General features: G+C 49.3%; 1 protein-coding gene across 1 annotated transcript in view; it reads left to right on the top strand.

The window, feature by feature from the left end:
* The window catches only part of NOTCH4 (notch receptor 4), a 435,421-nt gene that overhangs the window by 195,546 nt on the left and 221,107 nt on the right, over positions 1-18,768 (top strand). Inside the window, exons 16-17 of the mRNA XM_078645863.1 lie at positions 6,118-6,237; positions 7,100-7,252. Coding sequence (XP_078501989.1) covers positions 6,118-6,237; positions 7,100-7,252 — 273 coding nt within the window. The remainder of the gene's footprint in view (positions 1-6,117; positions 6,238-7,099; positions 7,253-18,768) is intronic.

Raw genomic sequence — 18,768 nt, 5'->3', positions numbered from 1 at the left:
AGTAGATTTTTAAACACTGGCAACATTCCTAGTCCTCCGAGAGGAGGGTACTCGGGTAAACCTCACCTCGGAATATTCCTTATCTTTCCCTATTTAGTTAAACGTAGGAATTTATTCATTAGTGCATGTCATTCTTGGTTGTATTATTCGGGGTGCCAAGCGAAGTCATATTTTGTAGTTTCCGCTTCAGGCTGTCCTCCCAAGCGCTAAGTTCAGGGAGAGAAATAGTCATTGTTCGCTCGTAGTGTGTAGGCGCCATAATCGAGTCCCTTTTTCCCATCTCTTTGTCCGCTAGATCATCATTTTTTTCCGATGTGACCTGCAGAAAGACGGAAAAAGAAGGGGAGCGGGGGCAGCATTTTAAAAACACATCAGCGCGCATAAACTCGAAAAGGCTTTTACTTACTACATACTCGGCCTATCTCCACGGGATGCAGTCCTTGCCATCTTGGCGTTTGAGCCCAGGTGGACCGTTTAGTGTGGGAGAGATGATTATCGGAAGCCTGTGGATAGCATAGGTCGCCCAAGTGTGATATTACGGATCGTGTGCAGGGGGGTGGGGTGGCACTCCTTCGGGGAGACTTAGGGGCATTTTAAAACAACTTTCCTGATATAGGTAGCATATAAAGTATAGGCTAAATACCAGGATCTTTAGCAGTTGTTTTAGGCTTGCACAAAAATGAAAAACACATACAACAAAAACCTGGACCGTTCAGATTTGCAATATTTCTGCGTACTATACTTTTTAACCCTTAACTAGTCGAGCTGAGCCATTTCACCTGTAATCTAGTTATATCGGAAATAGTGGTCATTTATTCGAAATTTACCAATTTACGCGTGACAACTACGTTTGCTTTTTCCAAAAATCTTTAATAAAAATGTTGGTGCATAAATACGGGCCTACAACCCAGTGGGCCGGCCAGAATTGTACATGTGGAGATACTTATTAGTGGAAAACCTAATGGAGTCGGTGGTCGTTGATTTCATAATAAAAAGTGCGACAAGTGCAATAAAATCATATCGGAATTTCAGTGTGAGCGAGTATCATAAGTGTTGAAATTCGAACTTTCAATAATCATGGTGCGCCAAAACTCAACAACAATTCATTGTCCGAATGTTCAATCAGTACCCATCTCATGTCAATTCATTGTCCGAACACATAATCAGTACCCATCCCATATCAATTCATTGTGTTTAAAAACTGCATACATATTTCATGACACCAAGGCTGAGCAATCGGGGTACAACAAGGAGTTGAAAGTTTCATTTGTATCAGCGCCATTTTGGGAGCAGCCAGGCAGATCCAGGCATAGTCAAAATCTCCACCAACTCGTGGTTGGCCCAGAGCCTCTTTCGGCAGTCCAAAAGTTCCGTTAAAGGGCAACAGAAAGGATCGGCCGTATGAACCATCAGTCAAAGGGGGAGGGAGGCAACAATTGTTTCCTACCGGGGCATACTGGGTTTTCACCGGAACTGATCCGAACTGTAGTCTACAGGATTTTAGTCATTCAAACTGAGGCTGGCGTCAGCATGGGAGCGCCGACGTCTCGCGGCCACATCTTCATCGTTCCGCGGACAATCATGGCAGTCATTCCCCATCGGGGGTGTCTGCGGGGGTCGGGGGCCCCCGTGGCTCTTATAGAATCTTCAAAGTCGAGGAGAACACTTATGATGGTGGGACTCATTTCTTAATCAACAAGCAGCCGGGCCATCTCTTCACGCCGGGCCCGCTCCAGCAGGATCAACCGCCATTTTACGAGTGGGCGAACCCTCGTCGAGTGAGTGGAGCGTTGGGGGTGCCACTGGGGGCCTCCACCTGGGGAGGTGGGAGAGGCTCGTTCGCGCCGCCTCTCCCTCCCAGCGCACCCCACGCCGTTTTTCTCGGCGCTAATATTCATGATGGCCGGACCAGACGATGAGAGGGGGGGGGTCGGAGGCATAGGCAAGACATCCCCCCCCCCGGTGGCCTGCAAGGCGCCGCTTCAGGGCCGAACGGGGAGCTTCTACCAAGCCGTGGCTGGACCAGGAGATGCGAGGGGGGGGGGGGTCGGTGGCATGAGCAAGACATCCCCCCCGTGTTGTCGCAGCCATTATTGAAGAAAGAAGAGGGGACGCCCGCATCCCGTCGGCCTCGGCTCCTCTTTTGGCCCACCTTACTCGACGACCTCCGGCCGACGGCTGGCATCAGGACCCGCCCTACACGTGCCGAAGATCTCGTCTTCCGGATGGGCGTAGCCGCGAACCTGTTGCACTTCGGGAGTTTTCCAGAAAGGGGGTAGATATCTGCTGATCTGTATCTATCTCATGTTACCGTTATTGGGGCGTGGCAGGCGGTGGGACAGACATGTTTGGAGCAGTGAGGGGTGGCGAAGCCTGGTTGCCTTGTGGCTGCCGTGATGTCAAGCTTGGCTTCTCTCACCATTTTCATGTTTCTTATTACGGACTTATTTCTTAACGTTTCTTATTTCTAGCGAAATCATGTGTTTCATCGTGAGCTATTTCTAAAGTTTTCTTATTTGTAGCGAAATAAAAACTCATCAGTGGCCTACTGATTTTGCTTTCTTATTCCTTTCTTCCCTTTTTTTCCTAACGTGTTTCATGCTAAAGTTTCTGTTAACAGGATACGGTTATTACTTCGTTATTGTTGCATATGTCCTTTTTATTAGGGGTGCCCTCTGGTCGAGCCAGATGACCTACCTCTAATAAATGGTCCGGGTGGAACTAGTTTACCAATCAGTGGGGAGTAGATAGGCCCGAGAGATTACAACGGGGGACAAAGGTCCGCATTACCTACCCTTCACTACTTGTAAAGATTAGACAGAATATTTCTTTTCTACGTTATTTGCAAACAGAGGATACCTTAAAAGAACTATTCTTTGAACAATAAATGTCCAGACAATCAATCAATCAATGGGGAGAAAAACAGGCACGACGGATTACAACGGGGACAAAAATCTGCATTACCTATCCTTCACTATCTGCAAAGGGGGCAGAATATTTCTATTCTTCCCTGTTTGTAGACAGAGAATATCTCAAAGAGCAATAATCGATAAAAATCGATAACAAACAATCAGTGGGGAGAAAAATAGGCATGACGGATTACAATGGGGGACAAACGTCTGCATTACCTATCCTTTACTATTTGCAAAGAGAGAGGAACGTTCCTATTCATCGCTGTTTGCAAATAGAAAATGTCTCAAAGAGAACCAATACTTCAAGTACAATCAATCAATCAATCAGATGGATAAAGCCATCCTACCAATCGGACGTAAAGACGTCCTACTTAACCTTACCCGGACCGGACCGTGTGGGCAATTCTTCGCCTTCCCTTTTCCAGCGCCCAATCGTTCTCTTTCTCCATGTTTTTACCGCAGCATTCCTGTGGGATTCCAGTCAGGACAGTAGGTCACTTGAGAGAGGTCCGTTCGGAATCGGTGAAGTTCATTCAATCGGAAGCCGGACGAGGGCCCTCTCAAGGCAGGTATACTCCAATCGTTTAGATGTTCACCCCATCGTCTGGACCTCTCTTACCGGACCTTATGTCGCTGATGGACCCCGCGTTGGGACGCCAATTGTGGAAAAGTCAGCCCATAACGCACCTGATGCCCAGGCTGCTGGCGCAGGACGCCTCTTAGTTCCCATCTTGAACAATTACCAAATAAAGAGACGGGCGCTGGAAGCAGGAAAACAAGAACAGTGTTTTATTTCTCATGAGGAGAGCCTGTCATTTCGGACACTCGCATAGTGTCTTCAGGAGGTGCTCTCTCCTCCCACCACACCAGTTTCTCTGAGGCTTCGTCTTTTATACACATGTTTATGATGCACAAACATTCCTTATTACAATAAAGACACTTTGAAGTAGGAAAAAACATGCTTGGAATCCCAGCTTCAGGCCTATTCCCATACCAGTCGCTCAGATGTCATCCTCCCCTCCTGAATGTAACAAGAGATTGTGATCTCTCAGCCGGACATTCCTACAGGACACGAGGGCAGGAGGGGATGATCAGATCAAAGGTTGGGCAGGCGATAAGATCGTGCACTTCGGCTGGTGTATCATGGTTTTGTTATGCTGGGCAGGAAAAGGGGGGGTGTACATTCACGAGGCTTGGTCTTAGGACTTGGGACCGGGTCGAGAGGCCAAGTACAGCCGGAGGGGGGGGTCGTCAGCTGAGGGGAAGGGTGTTCTTGGGAGGAAATGGGGGGTGTGGGTCAAGCAGGAGTGCTACTTCTAGAGCAGGGTCACGCCGAGGGAGAGGGTCTTGTGGCCGATGCATGAGCAGTGCGCGCGGGGAGGGGTGCCGGGAACAAACGGGCAGAGAGGCCATGGTGCCTAAAATGGCTGTCGTGTACGTGTGTGCATGGGTCTATGCTGGCGGGATAATACAGTCAGGGTTTAGCGATATCCGTTCTGCTTACAACAAGGGGTACAGTGAACATAAATGAACGCCGCTTATATGCATATACATTGCCATTTTCAACAGCAGTGGCTGGCACAGTATGTATCTGGACACTGGAGGGAACATTACTTACTAGAGCAGTGGTTCGAACAGTAGGCATCTGGACAAAGGAGGATACATTACTTATTAGAGCAGTGTTTGGCACAGTATGCATCTGGACGCTGGAGAGCACATTCCTTATTAGAGCAGTGGTTGGCACATTATGTGTCCGGACACTAGAGGGCACATTACGTTTCAGAGCAGTGGTTGGCAGAGTTGTATATGGACACTGGAGGGCACCTTCCTTATTAGAGCAGCGGTTGGGACAGTATGTATTTAGACACTGGAGGTCATATTACTTATTAGAGTAGTGGTTGGCACAGTTGTATCTGGACACTGGAGGGCACATTACTTATTAGACCAGTGGTTGGCAAATTATGTATCTGCATACTAAAGGGCACATTACGTTTCAGAGCAGTGGTTGGCAGAGTTGTGTATGGACACTGGAGGGCACATTCCTTATTAGAGCAGCGGTTGGCACAGTATGTATCTGGACACTGGCGGGCACATTACTTATTAGAGGAGTGGCTTGCTCAGTATGCGCTGGGATGCCTTTAGGAAACCAGGCACTTTATAAGTGCCCCTTCATTCATTCATGTATCTAGACACTGTATCTAGACAGTGGAGGGTACATGACTTACTAGAGCAGTGACAGGCACATTATGTATCTGGACGCTGGAGAGCACATTCCTTAGTAGAGCAACAGTTGCCACAGTATGTATGTAGACACTGGAGGGTACATTACTTATTAGATCAGTGGTTGGCACATTATGTACATAGACACTGGAGGGTACATTACTTACTAGAGCCTTAGCTGGCACATCATGTATCAGGACACTGGAGGGTACATTACGTATTAGAGCAGTGGTTGGCACGTTGTATATCTGGAGGTTATATGATGGTACAACGCTAGTAAAAATATTGCATACCTTTAAAACGCATTTGTTACCCCGCATTTGTTTAGCATGCATATGCTATTACCTCGCATGCCATTACCACGCATTACTAAAGTAAGTTTGAAAAAATATATATATATATGGTTAGGCGAAGTCCAACCTTTCTACCGATCACATCCACCAGGCGGGGTTGGTGCAGACAGGCAGGCACTGGACCCACTGTAGTATTAGCATATCCTTACATTCCACGTCTGTAAGAAAGAGTCGCACTCAGGATTTTTGAAGAGAATTAAGTATTTATTGACTGACGCGTTTCGACAGCACAGTCTTTGTCAAAGTCATACGTATGACTTTGACAAAGACCGTGCTGCTGTAGGTGGCCTCTCCGAGGGTGGCATCTATATAGATGTTTCCAATGTCTCACCTGTCCAGAGGAGGAAATGTATTGCTTTATGAACTGAGGTAGGTATATGCACTGATCTGCTAGCCGGTATCTCTTTTGAGCAAAAGACATGACGTTATTGATGTCCTGCGATACAGGTCGTGCACACCACCAGTTGTTTGAATTGTAATAATTTAAACGTTCTCTACAATTTCCTGTGGATTTACTAGTTCTAGCTGATCAATGCATGCACTGAAATTTCTTGTGATAATGAAGGAAGTAGATACCAGGATGGTGTAGTGATCTACACTCTCAGTGACTCCTCCGCCCGCTTTCCCTGCAGGTTTGAACTGTGAAGCCATTTTGAGTCCTTGTGAATCAGACCCCTGCGGAAACGGAGGCACCTGTGGACACTCCCATGACTTCAGGAACTTCTCCTGCAGCTGCAGCAGTGGCTGGCAAGGTATGGAGGACTGCAATGCAATGCAGGGGCCTCAAGCAGGGAATGGCCACATTCTTAGCAGTGCTTTGAGGTTTTGAGGCTTCCAGCTTCCACAATGGCAAGCAAGATATAAGATATATATATATATATATATATGTATATATATATATACATATATATATATATATATATGAAATGCAGTGCAAACTGCAGTATTTCCTGTGAGGTTACAGTGACTCAGGGAGTGAGGAGTTCAGGAAAAGATATGCTAAGATAGAAAGAAAACAATAGAAGAAAAAAAGAGAGGCAGGGAAAAACGTAGTTGGGAGCAGGGACTGGAAGAAGTGGATGAAGTTCTGAATATAATGGAGGGAGGACAGGACGAGGTGGAGACAAGATGAGAGGAACTGGAGGCAACACTGGAACAGGAGGAAGAAGGAGGGGAAGAGGAAAGCAAGACGTATCGGAGGCAGAAGACACGAAGATGTAGAGTCAAAAACAGGAAGAGGAAGGATAGGAAAAGATGGAGCCTGGAAAGGAGGAGGACGCACAACAGGAAGTAGAGAAGGGTGGACAGAAGGAGGAGCACTGGGAAGAAGATGTAGAAGGAGGACAGGATGAAGCCATGACAAGAGAAGCGCTAGTAGAGGAAGTGGTAGAACCAGGAAGAGGTGATGTAGCAAAAGATGAGGGGGAGGCTGACCAGAAAGACCAGAGGAAGTAAAGTGCAGGGGGGTCAGGAAGGGGTGGAGCCAGCTCAGGAAAGAAGAGGCAGGACATAAAAGGCAAGTTAGGCTAAGAAGAGGAGCAGACAAGAAACAAAGCTGAGGAGGTAGTTATTAGGCCATACTCTTACCTGTTCCCATTGTCTCCTGCCTCACAGGCCGCACATGTGCTGAGGATGTGAACGAATGTCTGTCCAGCCCCTGCCAGCACGGTGGTCTGTGCAACAACTCTGATGGTGGATACAGCTGCACATGCTCCCGGGGCTACACGGGGCCACACTGCGAGTCTGATGTCAACGACTGCTGGCCAAGTAAGTCATTTATTCATGATCACTGAGGTTGTAAGGTTTATGCCTCTCCGGTGTCCCAGGGTGGTAGATGAGTTCCTATGTACATCTTCTAACTCGAAAAAGTCTGCATAGGAGCGTTCACAGTCCACAAATCCACACAAAGTGATAAGGAGTGCATTACACATGTCCGTATTGGCTCACTCAGATACACATTCCTATACTCCCATGGCCTATGAAGACTGTTGGTTTCCTCTGTTTTGATGATATCATGTCCAGCACGATGCTTTCTCAGTATTAAAGCTCTACCTTTTCTGCTCCATGACTTTTTAAATTAATCTACTATGTTTGGAACACAGTTGCCACACATTTTCTGGCTTTTTAATATTGGTCTTGTTCAATTGGAGCAGCCATTTTTTACAGTTTGGAGGGTTCCTTCTTAGAGCGGCAATCTTGCAAAGTGTGCGCTCTAGTGTATTTTTGTAACACGATGTGCAGACTGTCCTTTAGCTACTTAAGGACTGCAGCCCAAAGGCACGCTAAAGGTAACACCGTCTGTGCCCGTCCACTCCGGGCCCAGGGCCCAGCATACGGCTGGTTTTACCTCAGATTTGTTTCGCGTTCTACTTTGTCGGGAGTGTCTCATATCAGCAAATTGTTCTTCGTTGAGCAGGATATGCCCTCCTGAGCTCCAGAATATAAAACCGTTCACTCAATACCTGCCACCCAAAGCTCGTTTTCTAAGATTTGGGAGTAGTTTTGCTACACCTTAGTACTAAGGAGATGAACTGCAAACAGTGAAGAGCCTCCTATAGCCAATGTACCAACCAGGCTCCAGTCAATCCAGAACAAGCTATCAATTGCCCTCTGATTGATGCACGCTCTCTAATAGCTCATGTGGTTGAGGTGCATATGCTATTGGAAGACCACAGGCTAGATTGTTTGTTTGTAACCATAACCTGGATAAAAGAGGACTATAAATGTAGGTTTAGCCATACCGCATGGATATGTTAATCACCCAGTCAACCGCAGAAACAGAACAGGGGAAGAAGTGGTGTTCATACAAAATAACTCATATTTACTCTCTTTGGAACACGCACTCTTTGAGAGATGCTAAAACATTAACTGTGTTGCTCTCGCTTATTGATTTACAGACCAATTGGACTGTCAAAACACGGTTTTGACTCGCTCTAAGAGGCACTTTCAGCCACATACCTTGAGTCAAAATGTCTTATCATACTGGGTGACATCAACATGCATTATGATAACATCAAGGAGTCTAATGTCTCTGAGCTGGTAAATATCTGCTTTTGAACCCTCACAAGTTCTAGCACCTACCCTTAAGGTGGAGCACATTTTGAATCATATCTGATAGAGACTTCTAGCCGCAGATTCCTTACCTTAGAATATTCTTCAGGCGTCAGATTAGATACGGAACTTTTTGAGCAATCCTTTTGCACACCGGTAGGTGTCGTCGTTTGGCTCTGCGTGGCATCATCTGCACAGGAAGTGTTGTGCATGTTGCCTATATAGGCTTCTTGGGTGGGCGTATCCCACAGAGTTTCATACCACGGATTACATAAAACCTCTGCGAGATTCCACGCAGTACCACCAATGGGCAGAAAATATGCATTTGCATTGCTCACATTGCAATTTTGCTCCAGCAGCGCTGAAAAATCAGCATGAACGGCACCATGTGGTGCACAAGAGCACATGGCCATTCGAGTTGATTTTGCTGCTACTTGAGCGGCAGCAAACTTACACTTAAAGCAGCACTCTAACCATCTGCCAAAACTCACTCTTGCTTGCATTTCTGAAGCCTTGTGGGTAAAAAATACTCATATGCAGTGCTTGCCAGAATTTGAGAACTTCGCTTTACAAGAATAACGTGTTTTGCCGCCAAATTCAACCAATTCCGTGGCTGGAGGCTTCCTCCCAGCGCGCTGACCTCAATTTCTTCTTTTCTACACCATCAGTGTGAATTCGGATCAAGGTTCCCTCAGTCCCTTTTTGACTGACTTCTTTTGAGATTTTGTCAAAGTTTAGAAAGCCTTTTTTCCTCTTTTTCCGAAGAAACTTACCAGGTTCAAGCCTCGTAGCGCCTGTCATCTACAGATGTCTGTGACAGACCCCCTACTTGGTGTGTCACTGGTGCCTAGAAAAAGAGCACAACTCTGCGTCATGTGCAATACTAGGAACCCCAAGGCCATCCATGTGGGGCCATAAAGCTCTTAGCTGCTTGCCATGAGACTCCGTGGAAGGTCTCGGGACCTCTCCCAGAGTCGCTTGTGTCAGTCCTTGTCGCACTCCAGGACTTCTTCAGGTAAGTCTTGTAAGAAGAAGTACAAGAAGTCAAAGCTTTCTTCGACTTTTCTTCATCTCTCTCATTCTTTGGACGATGTGAGGGAACAATGTCACAAATCTCGACCTCACTCGCAGGTGGTTTCTGTGCAGTCAGCGTCAGAAACTGGGTCCGCTGTGTGCTTCCCCAAATTTCCTGAAGCCCCCACCCAGCTCCAAGAGTTGTATGAAGTCATGAGCCTCATTTTTGGGGAGTCGCACCCCCTGGTGCATCTTTTGGTCCCACTGGTTCAGGAAAGTCTTTGACTGGGGCTGTCACCTCGGCACCAGTTGACCCCCTTAGAAACCGTTGCTAGATCCAGATCGGCCTCAGCTATGTTTTGCGACCTTCCCCGGTACTGTTCCAGAGGCGCCATTCCTGACATGAACCCATCATGATTCCTGATCATGATGGGTTCCTGTCAGGAATGGCGCAGAGGCAGGCCAGCGTTGCACGATGTTTGTTCCTTCGCCAATCAGACCCACTCGCCCAGATTTGGAAATGGAGCCCCATTTTGCTTAAGGGCCTAATGAGGAACACGAATGAAGTGGATCTGAGTATCCCTAAACTTACAATGATCCCTGTCAGAGCCCATGGCCAATGACAACTGGTATGAGGACCTGGCTGACGCCCAGCGCCAGACCCCCTGGCCCCCACAAACTCCTCTCCACCCGCATAACGTACGACGCCGCATCCCTCTCCGCTCTCAACCCCGGCCGACTCCCAAATTGCTACCAAGCCGCCCCAGGACATACCCATGGACCCTTCGCCTGCCACTCCTGCCTGCAAATTCGACTACACCAGAACCCACACCAAATCCACAAACTCCAAACAAAGCCCCGACACCAACCACCTAAAGTGCATCCTGCTCAACACCCGCTCAGTCCACAGACACTCCATTGAACTCTGGAATCTACTCAACACTACATCGCCGGACGTCGCCTTCCTCACAGAAACATGGATGAACGCCTCATCAGCGCCCGACATCGCCATAGCTATCCCAGAAGCCTACAAGATCATCCGAAAGGATCGCACCAACCAAATAGGAGGAGGCATCGCCATCGTCCACAAGAACACCATCCGCATCACGACCAGTTCTGATGATAACCTCGCTTCCGCCGAACACCTTCACTTCCAGATTCACACCGACCACAAAACCACACTCAGAGGCACCCTCATCTACAGACCACCAGGACCCCACACACAATTTAGCGAAGACATCGCAGACTTCATCAGCCCACATGCCCTCCCCTCCGAAAACTACATTCTACTGGGAGACCTCAACTTCCACCTGGAAAAGAAAAATGACAGTAACACCACCACCCTTCTGGATAACCTGACCAACCTAGGACTCAAACAACTGGTAGACACCCCCACCCACTACGCCGGACACACACTCAACCCTATCTTCACCTCCAGCAAGCACATCTCCTTCGATCACACCACAGTTCTCCATTGGACGGACCACTGTTGCGTTCACTTCAACTACAAAAAATCCACGACCCACAAGCCTCCACTACCTATTCCTCGAAGAAATTGGAACAAAATCACCACCGAACAACTCTTCACATCGCTTCAACAAAATCCCTCCACTAAATCATCGGACCCGAACCAAGCAGCCACTAACCTCACCCAATGGATCACCCATAGCGCCGACGAACTTGCTCCCCTCAAAAACCATCTAATCAAACAACACAGCAAAAAGGCCCCCTGGTTCAACGAGGACCTCAAGAAATCTAAGAAGCTCTGTCGCACTCTCGAGAAAACCTGGAGAAAAAACCCAACTACTGATAACCTAGCCACCTTCAAGAACGCCATCCGAAACACCACCAACTAATCCGATCCACCAGGAAATCAGCATTCAAGGATAGACTCGACAACAATGCCCAAAACAGCAAGGAACTATTCAACATCGTCAAAGAATTTACTAACCCTACAGCCGGCACCAACGACATCTCTCCCTCCCAAGACCTCTGCGACTCTCTATCCTCATTCTTCCACAACAAAATCACCGATATACATAACAGCTTTGACAACCAGCCCGAAGACATGTCCACTCCACCCATTTCCGATCCAACACCGCCCTCCAACATCCTTTACTCTTGGAACCCAATCACCACCGAAGACACCATCCGCCTGATGAACTCCATCCACTCAGGATCGCCAACCGACCCATGTCCTCACCACATCTTCAACAAAGCAGACTCCATCATCGCCCCCCACCTCCGCGACGTCATCAACTGTTCCCTCAAATCCGCTGCCTTCCCGGAAACCTGGAAACATGCCGAACTCAGCGCCCTTTTGAAGAAACCCACAGCAGACCACACCGAACTTAAGAACTACCGCCCCATCTCACTCCTCCCATTTCCCGCCAAAGTAATTGAGAAAGCAGTCAATAGTCAGCTCGCCGCCTTCCTCGAATCCAACAAATCCCTCGACCCCTCACAATCCGGCTTCCGAGCCAAACACAGCACCAACACTGCCCTCATAGCAGCAACAGACAACATCCGAACACTACTGGACAACGGAGAAACAGTTGCCCTCATCTTACTTGACCTCTCCGCAGCCTTCGACACAGTCTGTCATAACACCCTAATACAACGCCGTAGCAACGTCGGAATACAAGGAAAAGCATTGGACTGGATCATCTCATTCCTTGCCGGAAGAACCCAGAGAGTCCGCCTCCCCCCCTTCAAATCAGAGGCCAACGAAGTCACCTGCGGCATACCACAAGGATCATCACTCAGTCCCACCCTCTTCAACGTATACATGAGCCCCCTCGCATCCATCGCACGCAAACACAACCTAAACATCATCTCCTACGCAGACGACACCCAGCTGATCCTCTCCCTCACCAAAGACCCGAACATCGCCAAAACTAACCTCCACGAAGGAATGAAGGAAGTAGCCGAGTGGATGAAGAACAGCCGGCTAAAACTGAACTCGGACAAAACGGAAGTCCTCATCTTAGGATCATCCCCCGCGGCCTGGGATGACTCCTGGTGGCCACCAGCCCTGGGAACCGCACCCATACCCACGGATCACGCACGTAACCTGGGCTTCATCCTGGACTCCTCCCTCTCGATGACCAGACAAGCCAATGCCGTCTCATCATCCTGCTTCAACATCCTACGCATGCTCAAAAAAGTCTTCCGATGGATCCCCACTGAAACAAGAAAGACGGTCACCCACGCACTTGTCACCAGCCGACTGGATTACGGAAACACCCTTTACGCCGGAACCACAGCCAAACTACAGAAAAAACTTCAACGCATCCAAAACGCTTCAGCCAGACTCATATTGAACATCCCTCGTCAAGCTCACATTTCCGGTCACCTGAAAGATCTCCACTGGCTTCCAGTCAACAAGAGAATAACGTTCCGTCTCCTCACCCACGCACACAAAGCCCTCTATGACTTAGGACCTGAATGCCTCAACTCGAGACTGTCCTTCTACACCCCCACTCGCCAACTACGATCATCCAACCAAGCCCTCGCCGCCATTCCACGCATCCACAGATCCACCATGGGAGGAAGATCATTCTCCTACTTAGCGGCCAAGATCTGGAATTCTCTCCCCACCCACCTACGCCTGACTCAAAACCACCTCTCCTTCAGAAAGCAACTAAAAACCTGGATATTCGATAAGTAAATACTCCCGCCTCCTCAAGCGCCTTGAGACCCTCCGGGTGAGTAGTGCGCTATATAAATGCCAGAACTTGAACTTGAACTAATGGTCTAGACCATGGGTACTCGCAAACATTTGCCCAGGGTCCACAATGTACGGTCTGTGGTGTAACCGAGGGCTGCACTGATGCCAACAGGGTGGCGGCAGGGGGTCCAGGCGGGTCAGGGATTGTTCAAGATGGTCTTAAAATTTTTAAATAATCAGGCAAGCATATATTTGCAAGTTAATAAATGCGTGCCCGTTTATTTAACATTTTTTTCTGCATATTAGTGCTCAGCAACTAAACCGTGCTGCTGTTCCTCGGGGGGGGAGGGGGGGGCGGTGCATGTAAAGGTCAAGAGGGCCGTACTTTGAGTATCACTAGTCTAGACACTTCACCAGACACTGGCCTCCCCTCTCCTCCCACAGTGGCTACAGACGAAGGGGTTTCCTTTGTAATCGTGGTCCGGAGGGCACTGAGGTCCTGGGCCTGAAGCTGTCTGTGGTTCAATTTAAACCAAATGCCTTTACAGAAGGTGCTTCAACCGGGGGTATCCTCATCAGAACCCTTACTACCATTTACTGAAAACCTCACTGATGCCCTGCTCACACCCTGGGCCAAGCCCTGCACAGGCACTGCTGTCCACAAAACCATTGTTCACCGCCATTACCCGGATTTCTTAGCTCCAGCTTTCCTCTACCTTCACCCTACTCTTGATAGTCTGGTGGTCTAGGCCTCAACTTCTGAAATGAATCTCTGTGCATTCCCTATCAAACCACCAGCTAGGGAAGCCAAGAGGCTAGATACATTCGATAAGAAGATTTTCTCTTCAGCCAGCCTGGCACTGCGGTTTGTGAACACCATGTGCTTATTGCACCGTGATTCCAATACTGTGTGGGATATGGTTACGCAAGTGCTGGCTATGGTCCCAAATGAGGCCCAGGCCATACTCTCCTAAGCTATTGCTGATGGCCGAGATGCAGCAAAGTTCATGATCAGAAGCAGAGTCTTTGGTGGCGTTACGGCGTCACAGCTGATTGCGGAATACAGGCTTTTCTGGGTTGTCCAAGGCTTGCTCATGGACATGCCCTTCGATGGAACCCACCTCTTTGGAGACAAAACAGATTCGGCCTTGGATAGATTAAAGGACTGTAGGGCCACTGCCAGGTCATTGAAGCTCTCTGTGGCCCCACAACAGCCACATTCCGCCTTACACCCCGTCCCCTTACCGTGACAATGGTAGGGACTCTCAGTGGATGCGACTCCAGCAAACCTTGTGGGGTATAAAGCCAGAGGTCTGCCCAATTTGCTTACCTTATCCACCCCCCACTGCAGCCTCAAGGATAAAGCCTCCTTACTTTGCCCTTAATCCAGCATGGGCATCAAGTTGCAGCAGAATGCAACACCGTCTGTACCAACGGTGGGAGATTATGATTGACAAATGGGTGCTCCTGATTGTCTAGCGGGGTTACGCCATCTCCTGCCAACACACCCCAACACCACTGCCTCCATCCCCAGATCGGCTGACAGAGGACCACCTTGCGCTCTTCTGGCAGAAAGTAATGGCCCTTCTGCCCAAAACAACTGTTGAGAGGGTGCCACTTTCAGAAGTAAATTATTAAACCCTATAAGAAGAATTCTAGAAATTGAAGCTTTACTTTCTGGTACCAAAGATAGATGGAGGACTCCGTACTATATCACATCTGCACCCTCTCAATTATTTCTTGAATTGGAAAAATTCAAGATACTCACCCTGGCTCAGGTCTTATCTGCCCTGGACCCTGAAGACTTGATGGTAGCGTTGTCCTTTCCACATCCCTGTCCTGCCTGCTGACAGACACTACCTGCAGTTCACGGTGCGCCAGATGTGTTATTAGTTCGCTGTGCTCCCCTTTGGAATTACCAGTACATCTTTGATGTTCACCAAGTTGATAGCCGTGGTTGCAGCACGTCTGCGGAAGTGAGAGGTTCCAGTTGTCCCCTACCTCAATGATTGGCTGTTGAAGGCAGGCTCGTCCCAGGCAGTTGTCTCCCACCTCCAAACTACGCAGACCTCTTGCACTCACAGGGGTTCCCTATCAATGTGCTTGTTGCTGAACACAAGGTCGCTGGGCTGTCACGCTCTACACTTATTCGATCTTCTTGTGAGGGAAAACCCTTTGTGTCTTCTCCTTACCGAAACTTGGTTGGGAGAAGCGTCGAACCCTGACATTTTCTCTGCTATTCCTCCGGCTTATAACATCTACCGGCAGGACAGAGAGAAGGGCAGGGGCGGTGGAGTGGCGGTGGTGGTGAGGAAGAGTGTCTCATGCTCGGTTCTCCCCCCGAACCCCATTGGGAGCTCGGAATCCATTGCCCTCACGCTTAGACTGACCCCGTCCCAAGCACTTAAGGTGCTGTTGGTTTATAGGGCGCCAGGCCCTATGGGTTCCTTCCTGGAGGATCTGCAGGTTGCCATCTCTGAGCTGGCACTGACCACTCAGCATTGTATAGTGGCGGGCGACTTTAACTTCCATCTTGATGTGACAGGCGACCCGGACACAATTAAACTGCTGGATATAACATCCCCTCTGGGTCTTGTCCCATATGTGTCGGGTCCCACGCACGAGAGAGGGCACACTCTTGATCAAGTGTTCTCATCAGTTCCGGTTTCTGATGTAGAAACCTTGCCTGTGCTCTGGACAGACCACAGGCTGATCAAGTTCTCGGTGTCGGAGATTGGGCGGCCGGGCAATATTGCTCCCGTGTTACCCAGACCAGCCTCGAGAGCGCTGCACAGAGTGACAGCCGATATGCTGGAGCAGGCGCTCGCGGAACACCCCTGTCAGCTTTCGGGTGTTCTGGAAAAAGACACGGAGGCCTGGCAGTCGTGGCTGACCGAAAGGTTGGACGATCTTGCCCCGCAAGTTGCCCCTCGGTCCACGGTAGCACGGCAATCTGCGCCGAGGTTTACTGAGGCGTTGAGGGTGGCTCGCAGCCAGTGCAAGGTTGCTGAGCGGGCCTGGCGCCTTCAGTATAATGGGGAGGCTAAACTTGCCTACAGGGCGGCTATCAAGGCCTATCACCGGGACATCTTGGAGGCCAAGAAAGCATACCTGGCTAGGAGGATTGAGGCAGCGGCAAACTCCTGCAAGGAGATCTTCACGGTGGTGAAGGAGTTCACGTCCCCCAGCTCCCAGACACCCCCGTTAGTATAATCGGAGTCGTGGGCTTGTGATCTTGCCAGCTTCTTCACCAATAAAATCAAGGCGATTCAAGCCTCCTTCTCGGAGAGCACCGTGGATAGTGATTGCGGCCCCGGTGCGGGATGTGAGCTACCGCCCACGCCTGTTGCTGTTTTGACAGATTTTCCTGCTGTCACGAGCGAGGCGTCGCGGGTGCTGCTTGCCAGCCTTAAATCGGGTTCGCCACTTGACCCCTGCCCCGCCAGATTTTTGGCTGAGATGGCGGCGGTGGTGAATCCTCTGGTTAATCCTATCCTCAACGCCTCCTTGAGGGAAGGGAAGGTGCCTTGTACCTGGAAGAGGGCGATGGTCATTCCCCTCTTGAAAAAGCCAGGTCTTGATGCTGAGGTCTTGGCCAATTATAGGCCAATTTCACTCTTGCCGGCGCTGGTTAAGATCACCGAGAAACATGTTCATGGCGTCTTGTCGAGCTTTTTAGAAACGAACCATCTGCTCCATCCTTCCCAATCCGGATTCCGTCCTAATTTTAGTACGGAAACGGCACTGTTGGAGGTCTCTGAGATTATCAGGGAGACTCTGGATGTTGGTGGCAAGGCCATGCTAGTCATGTTGGACCTGTCGGCGGCCTTCGAAACCGTCCCTCATGCGGCGCTCCTCGCCAGGCTTCATGACATCGGCATTAGGGGGACGGTGTTCAAATGGTTTACATCTTTTTTGGAAGGCCGCCGCCAGACGATCTGGGTCTCGCAGCGCTCCGCCGAGATGCCGCCTCTGGGGGTGGGGGTTCCACAGGGCTCTGTGTTGAGCCCATCATTATTTAACATCTTTATGACCCCTTTGACGGCGGCGGTGGAGGCGTATGGGGCCCAGATCGTGTCCTACGCCGACGATACGCAACTCCTCTTCACATGTGGCAAAGACCAGCCATTTGATGGAGAGGGTATTCGGGCCTGTTTGGCCATGGTATTTGATTAGTTCCAGCATAACAACTTTAAGGCCAATTCCAGCAAATCTGAGGTTCTCTTTTTCGGATGTGCCACTGACCCTGAGTGGCGACAATGGTGGCCGGTTGAAATGAATCCCCCGGCACAGTCATCTTTGGTTGCCAAAAATCTCGGGGTTAAACTTGACAATAAATTGTCATTGAGAGCCCATGTACTTGGTCTGGTGGGCGCCTGCTTTGGTGTTTTGAGGATGCTCCGCAAGTTTCTTCCATTGCTCTCTGCGGAGCATAGGCGGATTACCGTGCAGGCGCTCATTGGATCCAGGCTGGTCTATGCCAATGCCCTTTTCCTCGGCCTCCCAGACTACCTGGTCCAGCGTCTACAGGTTGCACAAAACTCTGCTGCCCGTGCGATTTTTGGCCTGCATAGGCGATCGCGAGCCTCGGGGCTGCTTCAGAAGCTCCACTGGCTGCCTATCCGTAAGCGGATTATGTTCAAATCCCTTACGTTGATGCACAAGGCACTGTTTGGCTCTGGGGCCGGATATTTACGGCGCAGGTTGATTTTCTATCGCCCTGCTCACCTACTGCGCTCTGCAGCTCTTTTTACTGCCGTGGTTCCTCGCGTGCATAAGGCCCGCACTGGGGGCCGCTCCTTTGGCTTTAAGGCACCTCAGTTGTGGAACTCCTTACCACTGGCGTTACGCAGTACTCCTAATTTGCTTCAATTTAGGAAGAGCTTGAAGACATGGCTTTTTAATGCTTAGTTGTTTTTTGGGGGGTTTTTCTTTTCTGTATTGTTTTGTGTTATGTTATTACACACTGATTTGTTTGTGGAAAGCGCCGGGACACTCTGTCGGAGTAGCCGTGCGCTATATAAATATAATTTAACATAACATAACATAACATGTGCCAAAGTCACACCTGATTCCCTCTTAGATGCCCCCTTTCTTCTAAGCTGTTCTGGATGCAGTTCAGTTTCAAGCTTATCTTCCGAAACTACAAGTCCAGGATATATTCAGGCTAGGATTCTATTGTTTCAGCCTCTATCCTGGATTTTGGTGAGACTGAATCTGAGACTGCTGGGCCTCATTGCCTCCTGCATCCTGTTGGCAAAACATGCCCGTTGGCCTATGCTGGAGCTGCAATGAAACATGAATACCCAGTGGGCACATCAGTGGAATCTCTCCGATATCAGGGGGAACAGCAAAAGACCTGCCGTGGTGGTTCAAGGACCGCCATTGGATCAACAGCAGAACTCTTTCTCTTCCCCACCCAAATCTCACAGTGGTGGAAGATATTTCACTTCTGAGTTGCGGCGGCCACCTGGGAGAGGTGGAGATCAGAGGCTTCTGGTCTCTGGCGGAGGCTCATCTAAACATTAATCTGTTTGACCTAAGAGCA

Source organism: Lissotriton helveticus, chromosome 5_1, assembly GCF_964261635.1.
Source record: "Lissotriton helveticus chromosome 5_1, aLisHel1.1, whole genome shotgun sequence".
NCBI classification, from domain to species: domain Eukaryota; kingdom Metazoa; phylum Chordata; class Amphibia; order Caudata; family Salamandridae; genus Lissotriton; species Lissotriton helveticus.
This window is presented reverse-complemented; position numbering and strand designations above follow the sequence as displayed.